This window comes from Mycena indigotica (genome assembly GCF_014461135.1).
Source record: "Mycena indigotica strain 171206Taipei chromosome Unknown Mind.scaff0007, whole genome shotgun sequence".
NCBI classification, from domain to species: Eukaryota; Fungi; Basidiomycota; class Agaricomycetes; order Agaricales; family Mycenaceae; genus Mycena; species Mycena indigotica.
The window spans coordinates 3857392-3874776 of record NW_023503006.1 but is presented as its reverse complement, the minus strand read 5'-3'; the positions used below and the strand labels follow the sequence as shown (position 1 = coordinate 3874776).

The following is a 17385-nucleotide window of genomic DNA, read 5'->3' as shown; positions in this document are numbered from 1 at the left end:
CATCACAATTCGGTCTTGTCTTTTGGTTCGGTGTAGCGTCTTAGGAAATCATAAAGAGAGTACCAGTTAATCTAACTTAGTGAGCGTATGCGAGAGAGTGTAGTACAAGGAGAAAAATACAATATCAGCGCCCCCACCCAATGTCGCCTAGCTTTTGCCTTCCCGCTTTAAGTTTACCGTTCTTCGCGGCGGGTTGTGCATCACCCGCACCAATTCCCGCTCTGGCCGTCGATCCAAACGACGGACCAACCGTCTCTGACGCCGTCCTCCGAAGCTTCTTGGGTGCAAGAGCTGTTGCCTGTTGAGACCCCGAAGAACCATTATTGGCAGCAGAAGTTCTTGTCGCTCCATTCGCACGAGATCCTGACGGAGTAGCGGGCTTGAGACCAGGCTTGAGGACAGGCACAATTTCCCGTGCAAGCTCGCGAACAAGCACTGCGCCATCGCCGCCCCCTCGGCTGAGACCTTCCACGATTCCCAACAGGCCATATCGCTCGACCAGCATCGCTCGGTTGGGATGGACCTCGCAAACCGTTCGCAGGATTCGAAGCAGGTTCAGTCGGACGACCGCCTTCTCTTTGGAATGACCGCCTGCGGGCGCCAACCTTTCGATTATGCGCTTGATGAATGTTGGAGAGCGAGAAATGGCGATCGTGAGAGACGACGACAACCTCGTGATCTTGAGGAACGGATCGAGAAGGTTTTCGAATGAATTCGCTTTGGCGGTAACGAAACAGGTCAACAACGCAGCCACAGACGGTGGTTTGGTCAGCTCATCCTCCACTCGTGCGGTTTCGTCTTGCAGCCACGATAAAATGGATTCCAGTGCGCTCACTTGGAAATATGGGTCCTCGAGCAGTTTGACATACATTGTGAGGCCATCGTGCTGCCACAACAACGTTCGACAACTCTTACCCGCACTAGTCAAATCGCATAAGATTGGGAGCGCGAATTGCTTCAATGGGGATTTGGTCTCGATGACACGCTGAAGGCAGGGAATGATTCCCGCCTGAGCCGCTTCTTCTTGCCGAGACTTGTTTAGACGACAGAGATTGTAGCAAGTCTGGAAGATGTGGTTGGACATTTCCTATTCACAACGATTGGTCAGCAGTCAATAATAACGCGGACACCCCCTACCGTGCTATGTGGACCAGAAGACTGTTCCTCGAGTATCTTTACGAGGATTTCGATAGCATTAGCATTCTGGAGCACTTCAAGAAGAGTTGCGTTCATCGACAGGTGTTTAACGGCCTTAAGCATCTGCACCAGACACTCAGGCTCCAGTAGTTCACACGAGCGTAATAAACCTGGTGAGCATGAGCGGGATAAGCAGAACAAAAGAAGTCACTGACGTCGAACAACTTTTCGGGTCCCGAGAGCGTTGCGAACATGGATGTCTGACTGCGAGACCTGTGAGAAGACCAGTAAAATTTGGATGATCTTCATCTCAGTCTCTGTCGCTGCTGCTCCACCGGTCGATATAACATTGACAAGGGCTGCTGAAAGCGGATCCAGCAGGCCTTCGCGAATGAACATCCGACAAAAGTCGTTCTTGGTCGTGGGGCTTTGCAGCTCGAAGACGCTGCCTATACCGTTGAGTGCATGTACAACAAGCTCTTTCTGTTCCGTATAATCCTCATCTATCAGATCGACCAGCACTTTGAGTCCGCGGCATCTAACAAGGAATGAGCTATGAAATCAACTCGACAGGAGGGCGACATACGATATGAACATCTGCAACGTCATAACCGATGTATGGCACAGCAGTCGAATGAAGTTAGATGCTTCGAGCCTGCATTCCAGGGGGAACTTTTTCGAGGTAAAGCCTGAGAAAGGTCAATTCAATCCGAACCCAAAGCTTCCCAATGGCGTACTCATCATGACTGGGATGCCACTAGCACACATTAGCACTACGGAGCTCACTGTAACATGACACTTACCCAATCAAACAGAAACTCTCAAGAAAGCCGAGGTTGGCGTTGACAAGCTGCATGGTCACGTGAGCATGTGTAGATCAGGATAGCATCAACCAAACCAAGTTAATGAGTTGTAACAGCTGAATGCTAACATCTCGGGAACATTTGCTCTCCAGGACCTCAAGAATTGCGAGCATACCATGCGAAGAAACCAATTGCATCTGCATCTCTGGTGTGTCGGTGATGATATTCAGCTAGCGAAGTGGATGGGATATGGCTGGAATACAAAGACGTTTCACATACTAGTTGATCACAAGCGTCGCGCAGTTGAAAATCCGGAGCCGAAGGGGTCAGTTGGTCGATCAGGCCATTGACCATGTTGCACAACCGCGCATACTTGTCTCGCTGGAGATTGGCTTCCAGGTCGTCTTCAGCGAAACCTTCATCAATCTCAGCGAACGGGTCTTCCTCATCCGAGTTGTCACCAAGCTTCATACGATCAGTTATGGCTAGCAATTATGATAACATAACCCACCCAAGACCGGTTCGATAATCGCGTTGTCAGCTGTAAAGCACCAGCTTGCTCTCCCACGCCTGCTCCGTTAACTTTCCCAAATACATCTTCATAGTCTTCGTCTTCCTCCTCCTGGTATTTGCCAAACTCTTGCTCATTCAAAACACGTCTGGCCTCCGCTCGTCCCATTGATCCACCAAGTCCGACGGCACCCGCAGTGAATGATGTTGATCTTGAATGCGAGAGTTTCCTGATCGACTGCGGAACAGCAGAAGACATGGAGCCAGAAGCTTGATGCAGACTGGCCAGAGTAGCTGAGGCAGGCCCGTTCATATGTGGAACTCCAACGAGAGGGCTCAGAACTGGTTTTGCAGGTCGAGGTTCAGAGGTCGAGCGATTGAAAAGGCCAGTGAGACTAGGCGCAGACAATGGGGGTGACGGGCTATTTGAATTCCCCAGGCCGAACGTCTTTATGTCGTCGGGATGATAAAGGCCCTTGCGAAAAGAGTTCTTCATCTAATACCAGGTTTGGTTCGGTTCAATATCAAGCACTCAATTCGCACCTTGAAATCCTTTACTTTACTCTCAAGCAGGGTTTCGTCGTCATCCCCACCCACCAGATCGGAGTAATCTTCGACAATCTTTTCTTCAGTTGGTGGCTTCGCGAGAGGCAAGGGTGGTTTTGGAGCGGGACTTTTATTGGGCCGAATCGTTTTGGCGTTCTCCTCTGCTGAAGAGGTGGTAACATTTTCGTCGGCAGGCTTCTCCAATGCTTGTAGTTACTGAATGAGGGGAACAACAAGGTAACGAGACGACACACCTTGTAGTTTCGTAAGCGAGATACCCTCTTCAAAGTCGTCGTCCCAGTTATCCGTCTGCTCTTCTGGCGGCTGTAACGAGAATGACAATGGCGGAATTTGGATTTTTTCGGCTAGGTTTGAAGTGGGCTTGGGATGCATTGCTGAAGTGGTTCTCCATTGAGCATTGGAGCTTGACGAGGGAGATGTGGCGACTTCACGTGTCGGTGAGGTTGCCCGACCACTGACATTGCGACCAGGATGCTTCGAAGGCCGAGAAGGAGCTATTCAGTATGAGGACATTATATGTCATAGGTTATATACGCACATTTCAAGGCTTCATTCCATTCTTGCACCTTTAAGACTGCCTCATCATAATTATAATTGCTCAACGGCCGTCGCTGTTGTGCTTGTCCTTCAGGCCTTGAGCTGCTGGGTTTTTGCTCCTCCGGCTCTCGTCCGTCTGTCAATTGCCTCCTTGCCGCTACCATCCACGGGTGTCTGAGTAACTTTTTGGCTGAAATGCGCAGATTGGCGTCTTTTTGGAAGCAATGATAGAGAAAGTCCTTGACGATGGGAGAAGCGCCTTCAGGTATGGGCGGGCAGTCGTCTTGCACGATGCGGAAAAGAGCAGGCATCGGATCGAGTGTGTGATACGGTGGGTGGCCTTCTAAGAGCTCGATGACAACACATCCAACACTCCAGATATCGGAAGCGGTAGTAGCACCACTCTGTTCAATGACCTCAGGGGCCATCCAATATGGGCTACCGACAACGGCCCCGTCATTCACGCTTGTTGTATTACTGGCGACACCGAAGTCAGCCAGTTTGACGGTCCCATCCTTATTGGTGAGAAGATTGGCGCCTTTGATGTCGCGATGAATGACACCTTGGTCGTGGAGGTACATGAGCCCTTCAAGCACTTGCGAGATGTAGACTGCGACAAGGTTTTCAGGGAACTTGCCGAACCGTTTCGAGATGTTGTGTAGAGAACCATTTTCGCAGAATCTAATATTTGTCAAAGTTGTGGTCAGTATAAAACGGAGTAAGGACGTACTCTAGAATAATGTATAAATAGTCGCGCGTCTTGACAAACCCCTTGTATTTGACAATGTTTGGATGCTAGTAGATAATCCAACTTCAAAATTATCAAGACGACAAACAAACCCACGTTGAGATTCTTGAGCAAGTCGATTTCAGACTGTGAAAAAAAGTTGAGCAACTACGAGAAAAAAGCATCGTGTCCCAACTGACCATGATCTCGCCAAGTTCGCCCTTAGGAATATTGCTCAGCTGGATCTCTTTGACCGCCACCGTCTCCCCCGTCGCCCAGTTTAATGCGCCTATGCATGTTGAGAATACGTCTGGCCATAATTGCCCTCCCTCCACTCACGATAGACTTGGCCAAATGCACCTTTACCAAGCGAGTCGCCGAGTTGCTGAAGCCTCAGGTTCAGTAGAGTGGCACAACAAAGGAGAAACAACACACATAATCATTGAGAGATTTGGGGTTGCTCGACGTACTTGACCTCGATGGTGGTCTGAGGGGAGTGGACATGGCCGGGAGCAGAGCTTCTCGATGCCCGAGTCAGTTGGAAAATCCTTGGTTTCGGTTGCGTCGTTTCAAGTATGAGTTCGTCTGTCGTTTCTGTAGGCGTAAGGATTGGATTGGTTGAGCGCGTGCTAAGAGTTGGTCGCCGCGCCAGCCGGCTAAGAGAAGCGCATGAATGTCGTGACACAGCAGTGTGACCGACTTTCGTCCCTCCCGCTTTGCTCTATCCCCGCCAGCCGACCAACCACACTCGTTAACTCGTTGTATGCTTCAAAAATAATTAACAACTCACCATGAGTACGTTGTGCCCTGGGAACCGTGTCAATTAAGGCTAATGCCCGATGCAGGCGACCTGTGGGTGTACCCCATTTCTTCGCACTTGGGTCTAAGCAGCATGATTCTAGGTCTTCACTTCCACCGCCCTCTTCCCAGTCGAGCGCCCCTCCCTCGAGCAGCCAGCCCAGCTCGCAACCTCCGTCAAGCAGCAACCCTGTTTCTTCAAGCCAACCCCCATCAAGCAGCCAACCAATTAGCAGCAGTCCATCTTCCACCTTACCCAGCTCTTCAGCGCCCCAGGCATCCAGTGTTCGAGTGTCGACAGCGCCTGGCGGAAGTGTCTTTACTATCACCTCGACCCAGTCAATCACCCAGTCCGGCACTCCAAATAGACCTTCCAATACGGCAGAGGCGTCAAACAACGGGTCGGTAGCTTTTTATGTTGTCCTCTTAATCTTTCTTCGGCCAATCTTGTTCCTTCGATGCTTTTTGCTCACTTGCGCTCCCCTGCATCCGAGTTTGCTTCCACCATCCCTCCTTCTATTTCTCCCTTCCCTTCCACCTACTTCCCACACGACGACGATCTGTCACTCGTCTGGGTTAATCACATGATCCCCCCATTTTCATTTCATCTCAGCAACAACTAAATTTTCCTCAGATTTTTCCAAAACAAGGCTGCTGTCGGCGCGACCTTCGCTATCGTCGGCCTTGTCGCAATCGGCATAATCTTCGCGCTCATCACCAACACGATTCGCAGAAGACGGGTAAGCTTTCCCCCCTCCATCGAGATCAGCGGCCTCAATCAATTTCAGGCTCGGCGTTTCGATCGTGAAATTGCGGAGGAGGCCAAACGTGTTCCTGCACCCGTATTTATGGATGATGACGACTACAATGATCATGGGTACAGTGCCTATGGCGCTGGCGGCGCTGCCGATGCCTATGGTCATGCTGCACCTCAATCTCATTCTCAACACGCCGACGGCTACCCAGCGTCTGGCGAAGGCACGCCGAGCAATTACATGTACCCGTCAGGCTATTCTGACCTCGGCTTTTCGGATGTAAGCAGTCACGGAACATACGCTCAGCAACCCATGGAAGCTCAATACAATGCGGCTGGTGCTTATGGCGCTGGGGCTGCTGGATATGGCGCTTATGAAATGACGGGCTATGCGACTGGTCACGGCGGTCAAATGCCTGGTTACGGTGCTCCCCAACAACAACAGGATTGGGGAGGTCACGCGCAACAGGCGTATGTCTACCCAGGAGACGAACAGCAGGCCCATGCAGGATACCCACCAGTCCCTAGTGCCGCTAGTGGCAGTGCTACTGCTATATCTTCCGATTCTGGAGCCCTCGCTAGAAACAAGAGCGCTGGCGGTGCTCGCAGTCTGGTCGATTCATACAACACCCCCCCTGTCGACTCAGCAAAGACCAACACGCACGCTATGCCTCAATACGCAGACGGCTATGTCGCTCAATACCAGCAGAGTCCGCATATTGTCGAGGAAGAAGCTAGTGCATATGGCGGAGTTGAGAGCGAGCATGGCCATGTTGGTCATGAATATCGTGACGAGGAAGACGACGCGGGACATGCCGTACCCAGAGTCCTCAAAGTGGCCAACGAGTAAACTACAACGACCCGCAACGTTTCCTTTCGGGCGGGTTTGTGGTTGTGTTGTCTGTATCTTCTTATTATCGTCACGAGCTACCTCCCACTGTCTTTGTGTCTGCCTTATGTATGCACACCCACCCCCCTCCGAACACTTACCTTTTCGATGTTTATACCTCATCTTATACGTGCCGTTTACCAGCTTTATTCTGGTTACAAGTCGTGATATCAACATCAACATCGTAGCAAGATCATAGGTTGTTCGTCACCATGTCCCGACTCCTCCCCACCCAAAACAATAACCCTTTTGCACCATCCACACTCGAGGAAGAGCTCGAGGACGACAACGACGTATGGACACCACTCCAATTCGCTGCTCTCAAAGGCGATCTTGCGCTTGTCGATCAATTACTCAACTCTCCAGAAATCGACGTCAACGCCCCAGCTCGTGGATATTATGGTCGAACGGCCCTCCAAGCTGCAAGCTCTGCTGGACATATTGGTATCGTGCGAAAGCTACTAGGAGCGGGTGCCAATCCGAATGCACCTGGCGGAAACAACGGCGGGAAGACGGCGGTTCAGGCGGCCGCGACCGGTGGGTGGACACAAGTGGTTCGAGAGTTGGTCAAAGCGGGCTCGGATGTAACTGTCCCGCCCGCAAAGTACGGTGGGAGGTCAGTCATCCAGGGTGCGGCTGAGATTGGAAACCTTGAATTGGCAAAAGAGGTTTTGAATATGGCTGGCGTCGATGTTAACGACCCTCCCGGACGATATGGAGGGCGGACAGCGCTGCAAGCTGCCTCGGAGAATGGACATACCGAGATGGTCAGGTTCCTGCTGCTTGAAGCGGGAGCGAACGTCAATGCGCCGGCGGCCAAGTACAAAGGAATGACTGCTTTACAAGGGGCCGCGTTGCAAGGAAGCAGTAGGATGGAGATTGTAGAGTTGTTATTGGACAATGGGGCAGACGTGAACGCACCCGGGTCATACCACAAGGGTAAAACAGCCCTCACCGCTGCTGTCGAAAGTGGTGACATTGTGATGGTTCAAAGAATGCTTTCTGCTGGGGCGGACATTCTGGCCTTGTCGGGAGACATCCCTAAAACGGCTAAAGAGATCGCGGATATTCAGGATTTTACAGAGATTGTAGCCACACTGGAGGAAGCTGAAAGCAAGTTGTTGTGAGCAAGTTCAAGTTGGACTGACGTCGTGATTGCGTGTGACCGACTATTCTTTCGTTGCTCATGAATCGACCCGCACAACGCCCTCCAACTGCCCAACAGGCAACATACCGACCCAGTCCACAACAGCAAACTGCCCCTCCAAATTCCGGCTCCAATACAGCAGCTTACGCTCCTTATGGAATTCCACCAAGAACGGTCATACCAGGGACTGGCTACATCCCCCAGCGAGTGCCTCTAGGTACACCGTTTCTTCCCCGAGCGACAAATGGGACGACAAATCCAAATGGGACAACGCCAGGAAGCTTCCCGTTTGGACTTGGTGGCCTACCACCACATCTCCAGCAACAACAACAGCATTCGTTAACGGCTACGACCACCAATGACGCCGCCCTCGACCCGAACGATTTTCCCGCATTAGGAGCTGCCCAATCGTCGCCCGCGAACCCTCCGAGCTCGACAACACAGCAACAACAAAGCACATCATCTTCGAGTTATGCTTCGGCTGGGTCGGTCCCACAACCAGCCAGCGGCACTCATTCCCATCCGCCAAGAGACCTCACTCAAGACGACTTTCCGGCACTGGGTGGCAGTGGGGAGAGCTCGAGCACATCAACAACGACAACGGCGCCAAGTACCAATAATGGCGCTCCTCCAGGGCTATTTCCAGGAAACAATGCCAATGCGATACCAGGAATGTTGAATATAAGTGGGATGGGCATGATGGCGGGGAGGCCGTTTGAGGACAAGAGGGTGCGTTCTCTTTCAGATTAACCTTTTTTCCCGCTCATTCCCAAGTAGCATCCAAATCCATCCTCTACACCTTATACTGCGTCCAAACCTGCTCCACAGCAAAATTCTCAGCCAGCACCAGCACCCAGTACGCCTGCGTGGCCTTCATCCGCCTCGACATCAAACGCGAATCCAAACGGAACGACATATACAGAAAATGGTCACGGCCATCCCCAAACGCCGGCCCAACAAGTCCTTGTCTCAGCTGCAGACAGATGGGGACTACTGGCGCTGCTAGCAATGATCCGGGAAGCTTCAGACCCCGACCATCTTGATGGAAGGGGTCGACTAGGAAGTGTACGGTTAGGCGGAGTAGGAACAGACCTGAGCACGATGGGACTTGATATGGGCTACGCGGGAACTCTATATTCGACCTTCGTCACCCCTTGGGCGGACCAAAATGCCGCATTGGGTGTTGAACCCGATTTCAATCTCCCTGCTTGCTACGCCAACGTCCATGCGCCACCCCCTGGCCCGGCCAAAGCGAGCGCATTCAGCGACGAGACGCTATTCTTCATGTTCTACGCAAGTGCCCGCGACGCGCTCCAGGAGGTCGCGGCCCAAGAACTGTCTGTCATTTTCCGTTTTCTCTCCCGTGAATTAACCACGATTTTCAAAGATGGAATCGCAATTGGCGCTACCACAAGGACCTTCGTCTGTGGATAACCAAGGAATCTGGCACTGCACCGAGCACAAAAATTCATGGTGGTGAAGCGGGACTCTACACCATCTGGGACCCTGAAGCGTGGGCGAAGGAACACAAGGAGATGAATGTCTTGTACGTCGACCTCGAGGAGAAAAACGTCCCCGCGTTTGTCCAAGGGCCAGGGCTTGTTCCAGTAACCAATGGCACACCCCAGCAGCAGCAATCGACGCAGTCTCAACCTCCAAGTCAATCCCAATCCCAAGCCCAACGAGGATTTGCAATGCAGTAGCTCTTGTCACTTATTCTTCCTGTGTGCTGTACCACTATCCTTTGAAATTATTCCTCTGCCTCTTTGTTTTGTCGTGATGGTATTAAAGGAAAGGGGAAAACAAGATATCATAAAGCTGTCCGTCACTACTAATAACCTCGCTCAGAATTTGGTGGGTACCCACGCCCACGCTGGGGGTATGGATAACCACTTCCACCCTGTCCATACAACTGCCCGCCACTAACTCCGCCAACCAGACTCGCCGGAGCCCCTCCATTGAAGTTGCTGGCAGTGTCTTCTTCGGAGTAGTTGTAGTGATTTGTGCCAGGGAAAGACCCTCCCGGCCCAGACCCATACGGTTCCGGCCCGCCTCCAGCGAGCAGGGGGTCCTTGATCTCCCAGACAGTTGCTTTGGACCCGACAGAGAACTCTAAGTCTTCTCGCGTGATCGAGTCCCAGTACTTGTACACCATCATCACGCTGAGGAGCATGCATAACGTGAAGAAGAAAAGGCCATCGATGTAGTGCTTGATCGCGTTGCAAATGGTAATGCTGAATCCGAAAAGAAGTACTTGGGCGGCTGCGAAGAAGGCCGTACCAAAGACGATATCACCAATCGGCCAACGGTCGTCGAGGGTACGGAAAACGAGCAGAAGTTGGGAGACAATGTAGATGACCGTGCACAGCAAGGGCCAAAGGATGTAGATGATCCAAAGACCGATGGGTTTGGTATAATCAAAGCCAGCAAACTTCTTGAAGGTTGCGGCGGCTACAAAGAAGCTGACGGCGAATACCACCAGGCAGGATATACGAAGACCCTGCGTGAGAATAAGAATTGGTTGTACGCCGCTTAAAAACGCACCCATAATGACAAGGGTGTGCCATCCTCGGCAAACTGGAAGCCAACGAAGCCATTGATGAGCAAACAAGCGTAGGTCGCTGCCACCAGGCCAGTATATATTGCCGCAAACCACTGTTGTTGGTTGAATAGTGAGCAAGGTGCCCAGACTGCAGACGCACCGTATAGACGGCATTTGATGTGGGTATGATGCCCGAATCGAGGAATATCGCAAGGAGCTCAGCGACAGTATACATCCAAAAGAAGGTGACGATTTCCTTGCGACCTATCCCGCTTTGAGTAGAAGAATATTGTAAAGGAAAACGACGCACCGACTGCCGTATATTTACTCCGGACATGTAGGATCATTATAATGGTCATTATTATCGCAGCAATGTGGACCACACAAGTCGCTGGCAATATCAGCCTATGTGAGACGAAAGTGGCTCAACTCACAAGGCTGGAATATGAGGGTTCCGCCAACATCGACATTGCGGCTGTAACATGAGGGCTCAATGCCTTGGTCGGTGCCAACGAGTGGGCATATAACGAGCGCCGCAGTTTCGCAGATGGAGTTGAACGAGCCGAATTTGATGCCCATCGGGTAGGCCAGCCGTCGTGGTCGTTCAGGTCGGTGGGTGGCGGAGAGGGCCAAGAAAACAGAAGGATTGATGTTGGCTGTCAGTCACGGTGACGCCACTTGCTCACAACAAAAATAGGCACCAACACTGGCAACAGAACAGAGTCTAACAGAGTCCCTCAGACTCCAGAATGTCCGACGTCCAATACTTGAGTCTTTTCTAGAGAAAACAACAACCTCAAACACGGAAATTATCTTCTACGACCTCCTTGGACTCTGGCTCTTCATTCATGATATCAAGCGAGTCTGTCACCACCTCCTTCCGCACATATATCGAATTCGCTACTTGCGAGAGAGCTGGCTGTGACAACCGCAAGTTCTAACCTGACTTTAGCAGTGGTAGGACACGAAAACTTGGGCTGATTACATCAGAATCGACGATCATATCATTCACCTTCATTGTGGCTCGGCAGTTGAGGGTATTGAGAAGAGTCTGCAGTGCAATCAACTTGTTGAGCTCACTCTTTTATCCGCTTACATTGGTATAGACACGGCCCATTGGGTAGGCAAACATGGCGTAAAGGTTTGTGTTTCGATGCAGCAAGAACGAAAACAAGTTAGCAAGCGCCAGCATCGACGCAAAGAGCCCCGTCCGCAGTGCGCCAGCGATGAGCCGATTAATAATGGTGTCTGTCGTGCGAAACCCGGTCCTGGAGTGCCTCAACGCATTCGTCAAGAAGACTACATCTGTTAGTTGGTTGTTCGGCACTAAAACCGTCTTACAGGTGATAACCAGGTTCGTGCTTGTTTGGAGCGCTATTCCCGTCATCAATATAGCCTCGACAACGAAAACGGCGCCCACCGAGCCATGCAGTGACATAGGGCACCAGCGGCGCGAGCTTGGTTACCCTTCACATAAGCATTCATCATTCCGACTGGAACAAAACACTCACTCTTTGACCGTCCCGATCATAATGCCTGCGATACACCCAAAGACGAAAGCGAGCATTGAGAGCGTGCCGATGAGAACGAAAAGTACTCTGTTGTCCGTCAGCAACCAGACACTGCCCAAGCTCATCAATAGGGTTTTGCGATTTTAATAGCAACAGTTACCGATGACCCAGGAATATTTGGGTCGTGACGGCAGTCAACGATGTCGCGATAACGGTGAACGGGACTGTCCATCTAACGTCTAAGTCGTATGTTGAGATAGATTCAAATAGGTTGATTCAGACGGACATTCAAGGCTCGTCGGATTAGCAAAGTTGGTGACACTGTGGGGTTCGTTTCGTTGACCCTCACCGTGACGAAGAAGGAACACACCAGGTATCCCAAGCCACATAAACCGCTCTACGAATGCGTCAATCCAGCTAAGACTGCGACAGGTGAATGGCTTGCACTGCGCTGTGGACCGTGTCCAACGAGAAAAGCACGCTGACGACCCATCTGTTGTTGTGGGTGTCATGTGAGTGTGGTTCCCACAAAGTTCCGGCCACACACCTAATCCACAACGAGTCTCTGAATTCTATAAGCCGCCATAGTTATAAGCTTTCGGAGGGTAAGGCGCACAAGAGACAGCCTCACTGGAATGGACGTAGGTTGCGAACTGGTAGGTGCAAATGCCGTATAGATAGGTGTTGACTGCAACACTTTTTCAGTACCCAGTCTTTGAAGCCCTCATTGACACGAACAGAACAGTCCTAGAAGCAGGACACCTGCGGCAGTAAAAAAAAAGTAGGATTGATACGAGTGCATACACACCAACGACTAAATCGTATGCTCCCATGAGCAATTGGGAGAGCGAAGAACATTTCGTCTGGTGCTTATAATACGGGCCCAATGCGAAGACCGAGCGAACAGCAGCCGCCTCGCTATCAGTGTAGCTCAGCGGATATGCAGTTGACGATGTTATTTGTTCGGTTCAAGTTTCCTCAGGCATGTTGACGTGTCACTCTGTTTCGTATTTAGACCTCGATACCTAGGCTAATTGCGGACTCCAGGCGTTCGGCAAACGCTGATTGAAGACTGAGCAGTACATGCACTCGGATAGAATTATTCCCAGAAAATACACTTGTTGACCAACAGACGAATTTCTCCCTCATGATAATAGCACCCTCACCAGCGAGCACCAGGGGGACGGAGCATAGGCGGAAGAGTAGCATCGTTCGATTTGGCACGACCGCAGTATTCTTCGTCATAGTTGTTTTGGCGGAGACCCTGAGCGACAGCAGCAACAACACGGCGTTGGTTCTTGAGTGTGTTTGATTGGGTGAGGTGGGAAAGAGCAGCATCCATGTCGGGTACCGGCGAGGCATCGTGATATCTCTGGTTGTAGTTTTTCTCCTTCGGATACGCATATTGACCAGAATGAGCCAAGACAGTGTCTGAGGGTGCACGCGGCCAGATGGATCTGAGGTCCTTGAACATCGACGCGACGCGACGGCGTTTCCGGTGGGTGTATGACTGGGCGAGGTGAGAAAGCGGCCGGAAAGACGCGACAACACACCTTGGGGTGGGTAATGAGGTGACCGCCAGTGCGAGCAGCTTTGATTACGGTAACAAGAATGATGACAACCATGAGCAGACAGAGAAGAACGATGATCCAATGCGGGACATGAGGCTGGATGCCATTGTTGAGTGGGTTGACTAGCATTTGGGGACCATTCCAGTGGATGTTGGTAGAAGAGACGGAGAGCGAGGGATCGGTAGTGTTGGTATAGGACTGTGAAATAGCTGCAGGGGGCATAGATGATGGACGAAATTGAACCGAATTGAACTGACTGTCACGGTAACATATTCATTTTCCTGCTTTTCCCCCCACTCGCTCGCTCTCATTGACTAGTTCACCCATGAAGCGATTTAGAGGGGACTGTCGGGCTACTCCCATACATTATGAAGCAAGAATGGATCATCCTTCAAAATTCCACTATCTTAAAATTCCACTATCTCAAAATTCCACCCTCACGCCATCTCGCGCACTCTTGTCGATCGCAACAAGCAAAGTCTTGATTCGAACCGCGTCTTCCATGGTCGCATAGGTCCTCTCCACGGCGGTGTCGGACTCTGCGAAATTTGACCAAGCGGCTGTGACATACTCCCCAAGCCCGCCACTCTCCAATTGCACTTCTTGTCCATTGAGGAGGAGTTTCGGGTCCTGTACATTGAGGAATGCACCACCGACGCTCTCTGACTCGACACGAAGACTGCCCTCCTCACCATCGATTATCCAGACGAACTGGAGCCGGCCTGGTGTTGAGGGGTAACCGCCCCGCCAAATGACGCTGGCCACCGCACCAGACTTGAGGATACCAGAAAGTGCCACATGATCATCAGCAGTAACCGCAGTCTTCCGCGCACTGGAGATCGTCGTCGAGGTAGAATATGCTATTGCTGTCGTTGCGCTCACATTCGCGAAGTCGCCCAGAATGTGGGTTAGCGCATCAAGCTGGTGGCCAACACCAATGTCGAGCATTGTGACACCTGATTTCAAGTTAAGCAAGAGCGATCTGTCTTTGGTTATCACCCGCCTTGGTCTTTGTCGAGAATATATTCACTTCCTTCTTTGATGCTCGGTCCCCAAAACCCCATCTCCCTAGGAGCCAGGGCAATCTAGGCGCCTAAGTTTCAAGTGTCGAGCCAATGAAGGTCCATAAGATCACTCACAATGCTAGTGGACAAGACTTTGCCGATGGTTCCGGAATGAACGATCTGACGCATCTAAAACGGTATCTCATTGAAGAATACCTGGTTCCATCTTCCGCTTGCCTTGATTATTGTGGGCGAGAATCTTCCTTGGAAGCCGACCATATTCTTCAGTCCTTGCTCTTTCGCCAGCCGAGCCAACTCTTTCGTCTCAGTGAGGTTCTTTCCTGCGGGCCATTCAACAAAGAATTTTTTCTTGGCGGCAATGACTGGCAACAGAGCTGGGTGATGGTATGGCGCCTTGACGGACACAGCTACGAGGTCGACTTGGGGATCACGCGCAATGGCAGTTGTTTCACCCGAGTAAGCATGCACGGCGTTTGTCTCTGTCGAATGTTTGGCAGCAGAGCGGGCGGCAGATGCCTCGGAGGAAGTGGAGACAGCGACAAGTCGATAGGTAGACGAGAGCGCGGGACCGAAGATCGCAGGGGCAAGTGCCGTGCTTGCCCAACCTGATGCTGAAAGTCCAACAAACCCGACGCCGTGAGGGAGAGTCATTAATGTGATTGTTCCAGCTGTCATTCTATGCTTGCGCTTATATACCCAGAGCCGCTACTTTCCAAGTGCGTCAACTCTGTCCCACCGCTGAACAAGTGTGTAATTACTTACTTACTAAGAATGTTTGGTCAGTTGTATCGGGCGTCGCGGCTCTGGATTACCAACTATCCAGCAAGCGCAGGGCCTCTGATTTTTTTCGACTCGGACCACCGCTGCCTAGCCTATCCATCTTTGCATTTTCTACCGTATGTATCGATTTGACATCACTACTAGTCTCAGGTATAATGCCCATTGAAAATGACGGAGACTTACGCGTCGAGCAGTGAACGAGTTGTCACTTGTGGGAGGTTCAAAAAAGCATGTCATAAGTGAACCGGATATCTAGCTAATTAGCTATAGTATGAGACCCTCTCTAAGTTCCTGGGCGTATGTGTTGTGACAGAACTGTGAATCAATCAGTGACATTACATACGGTCACTGTAGTGTCACTGTGCATGTCACGGTATGCATGTTATCCAGATCCTCTCAAGTCTCAACAAAGCGGCGCGACCTGCATGAGAGATGATCCATATGGTTGTACCCTTTTAGGGTTTGGGCTGCTTCAACAAAGCGCGAAACACACTTATTGACTCTATTCATCAGCCATACCAGTGTTAAATTCACCGCCTCAAGCCGGTCTTCGTGAAGTTCTTTGAGCGTCTAAATCATCCTCGTGCTATCAAGGCTTGTGAATCGAATACGATCGAGAGAAGATATACTGACTCGTATCTAGAAAGTGCCATCCGCTAACTGAGCTAGACGACACTCAACACGGGGCTAGGACGACCATCAGTATGCGGTCACATGGTCGTGGTCGTGGCAATAGTTGACTCTCAGAATATCACCTCCATGTCGAAGACCGTCCAGCCAGGCATACACCAGGATTGCTTGCCGACCAAAGACCAGGACCGCACTGTGGTATTGCCCTTTGAGCATGGCACGATCATTGCAATCTTCGACGGTGTGTCAGCCCTTGAGTTCAAGATTTGCACTTTCTCAAGCAGTCTTTTAGGCCATCTCGGCGACGAATTGGCGTACTATGCCTCCAAATATTTCCTTCAACTAATCGTTGAGATTTTCGACCCCACCGCGCAGGATCTCGAAGAAAGAATCATCGACACCTTTCAGTACTTTGACGACTACTTACTGGGCTGTGTCACGAAGCTGTTCCCTGGCCGAAGCTGGATGGATTCAAAATGGGACAACTTCGACAATGTGTACAAAGTCATAGACCGCGACCCCGACTTTTCCTCTGGTCGGCCGACGGTTGTCGGCACCACTGTTCTCTTGGGTATCATCGACAAGGCAAAGCAATCTATTTGGGTTGTATCTCTGGGCGATTCTTGCGCTAGTAAGCATTTTCTAGCTCTTTCCGACCACGATCAAAAAATAGCAACCCAGTTCGCGGTCGGATGCAGCGAGGGAAGATGGTGCCCTTGATCATGAACGAATATCACAACTGCAAAAACGAGGAAGAAGTTGCCAAAATTGAACGAGAACACCCAGGCGAGAAGGATCTAGTGGTTCATGGCGGTACCCTCGGCGGGCTCCGAATAACTCGAGGTGATTTCCCACCTGCTTGCGTTGTTTTCAAAGCCGAGACTTCTGTTAGCTCTTGGGGACCACATGTTCAAAGTCGAAATTCCATTAGCATCAAAAATATTGGCCTCCTATGTACCGTGCCCGATTCCACGGTTTCTGTTCAGGAAATGGGCTGAAAACGGCAACATCACTCCGCCATATATCTCATGCATTCCCTCCGTTCGTAAATTCGACCTGATGCCCGGCGACATTGTCGTTTTCGCCTCTGATGGTCTAGCGGACTCACTTGCGTGGCCCGATTCAAGGGATTGCTGGGAGGCAATTATGCCCCTCCTCATCGGCGTGGACGACGAGCGACTTGGCCACAGGTGTTTCAAACCACCAGCAGGTGCAGAAGTTAACAAGGCTGAGCTATTGATACGGAATGTCTTGTTTGGTGACGACAATGTGAAGATGGCTGGGGTTCTTATGGATCGATGGCGGGATGATATTTCTGTTGTAGTCGTTGAAGTCGATGAACTTGAGTATTGTCAGGCTGCTACCAGAACGTAATTGTATTGAAGGCTTGATACTCGAAACTTTTTGTATTTTCAGTTTTCTCTACAGCTTCTAGCTGTAGCAAACAGTTTTCTTCG

General features: G+C 51.0%; 5 protein-coding genes across 5 annotated transcripts; 3 read left to right on the top strand and 2 right to left on the bottom strand.

Annotated features, from left to right (window-relative positions):
• Window positions 1-124: 124 nt before the first annotated feature.
• Window positions 125-4785, bottom strand: MIND_00890900 (Cytokinesis protein sepH; the record flags this gene model as incomplete). Its single annotated transcript, XM_037365557.1, has 17 exons — window positions 125-1087; window positions 1138-1307; window positions 1353-1675; window positions 1724-1826; window positions 1875-1894; window positions 1941-1987; window positions 2036-2170; window positions 2220-2405; window positions 2452-2946; window positions 2994-3202; window positions 3251-3511; window positions 3556-4235; window positions 4285-4349; window positions 4399-4428; window positions 4482-4570; window positions 4621-4666; window positions 4717-4785. 17 exons carry the CDS (start codon window positions 4783-4785, stop codon window positions 125-127), a joined length of 3891 nt encoding a protein of 1296 aa, XP_037218799.1.
• Window positions 4786-5072: 287 nt separating this feature from the next.
• Window positions 5073-6683, top strand: MIND_00890800 (uncharacterized protein; the record flags this gene model as incomplete). The annotated part of the gene is made up of 4 exons (XM_037365556.1): window positions 5073-5083; window positions 5184-5480; window positions 5714-5819; window positions 5868-6683. The coding sequence occupies 4 exons, from the start codon at window positions 5073-5075 to the stop codon at window positions 6681-6683; spliced, it is 1230 nt and encodes a 409-aa protein (XP_037218798.1).
• A 1225-nt stretch (window positions 6684-7908) lies between these two features.
• Window positions 7909-9572, top strand: MIND_00890700 (NOT2 family protein; the record flags this gene model as incomplete). Its single annotated transcript, XM_037365555.1, has 3 exons — window positions 7909-8598; window positions 8647-9206; window positions 9257-9572. The coding sequence occupies 3 exons, from the start codon at window positions 7909-7911 to the stop codon at window positions 9570-9572; spliced, it is 1566 nt and encodes a 521-aa protein (XP_037218797.1).
• A 128-nt stretch (window positions 9573-9700) lies between these two features.
• MIND_00890600 (uncharacterized protein) lies at window positions 9701-15169 on the bottom strand (the record flags this gene model as incomplete). The annotated part of the gene is made up of 24 exons (XM_037365554.1): window positions 9701-10369; window positions 10414-10524; window positions 10572-10675; window positions 10722-10802; window positions 10846-11067; window positions 11354-11462; window positions 11508-11785; window positions 11832-11878; window positions 11923-12033; window positions 12083-12161; window positions 12209-12243; window positions 12293-12319; window positions 12470-12485; window positions 12539-12610; window positions 12661-12684; window positions 12731-12840; window positions 13089-13432; window positions 13476-13691; window positions 13751-13807; window positions 13859-13899; window positions 13949-14449; window positions 14524-14578; window positions 14633-14677; window positions 14714-15169. 24 exons carry the CDS (start codon window positions 15167-15169, stop codon window positions 9701-9703), a joined length of 3810 nt encoding a protein of 1269 aa, XP_037218796.1.
• Window positions 15170-16012: 843 nt separating this feature from the next.
• Window positions 16013-17302, top strand: MIND_00890500 (PPM-type phosphatase domain-containing protein; the record flags this gene model as incomplete). Its single annotated transcript, XM_037365553.1, has 4 exons — window positions 16013-16169; window positions 16221-16559; window positions 16610-16771; window positions 16821-17302. 4 exons carry the CDS (start codon window positions 16013-16015, stop codon window positions 17300-17302), a joined length of 1140 nt encoding a protein of 379 aa, XP_037218795.1.
• Window positions 17303-17385: the final 83 nt, after the last annotated feature.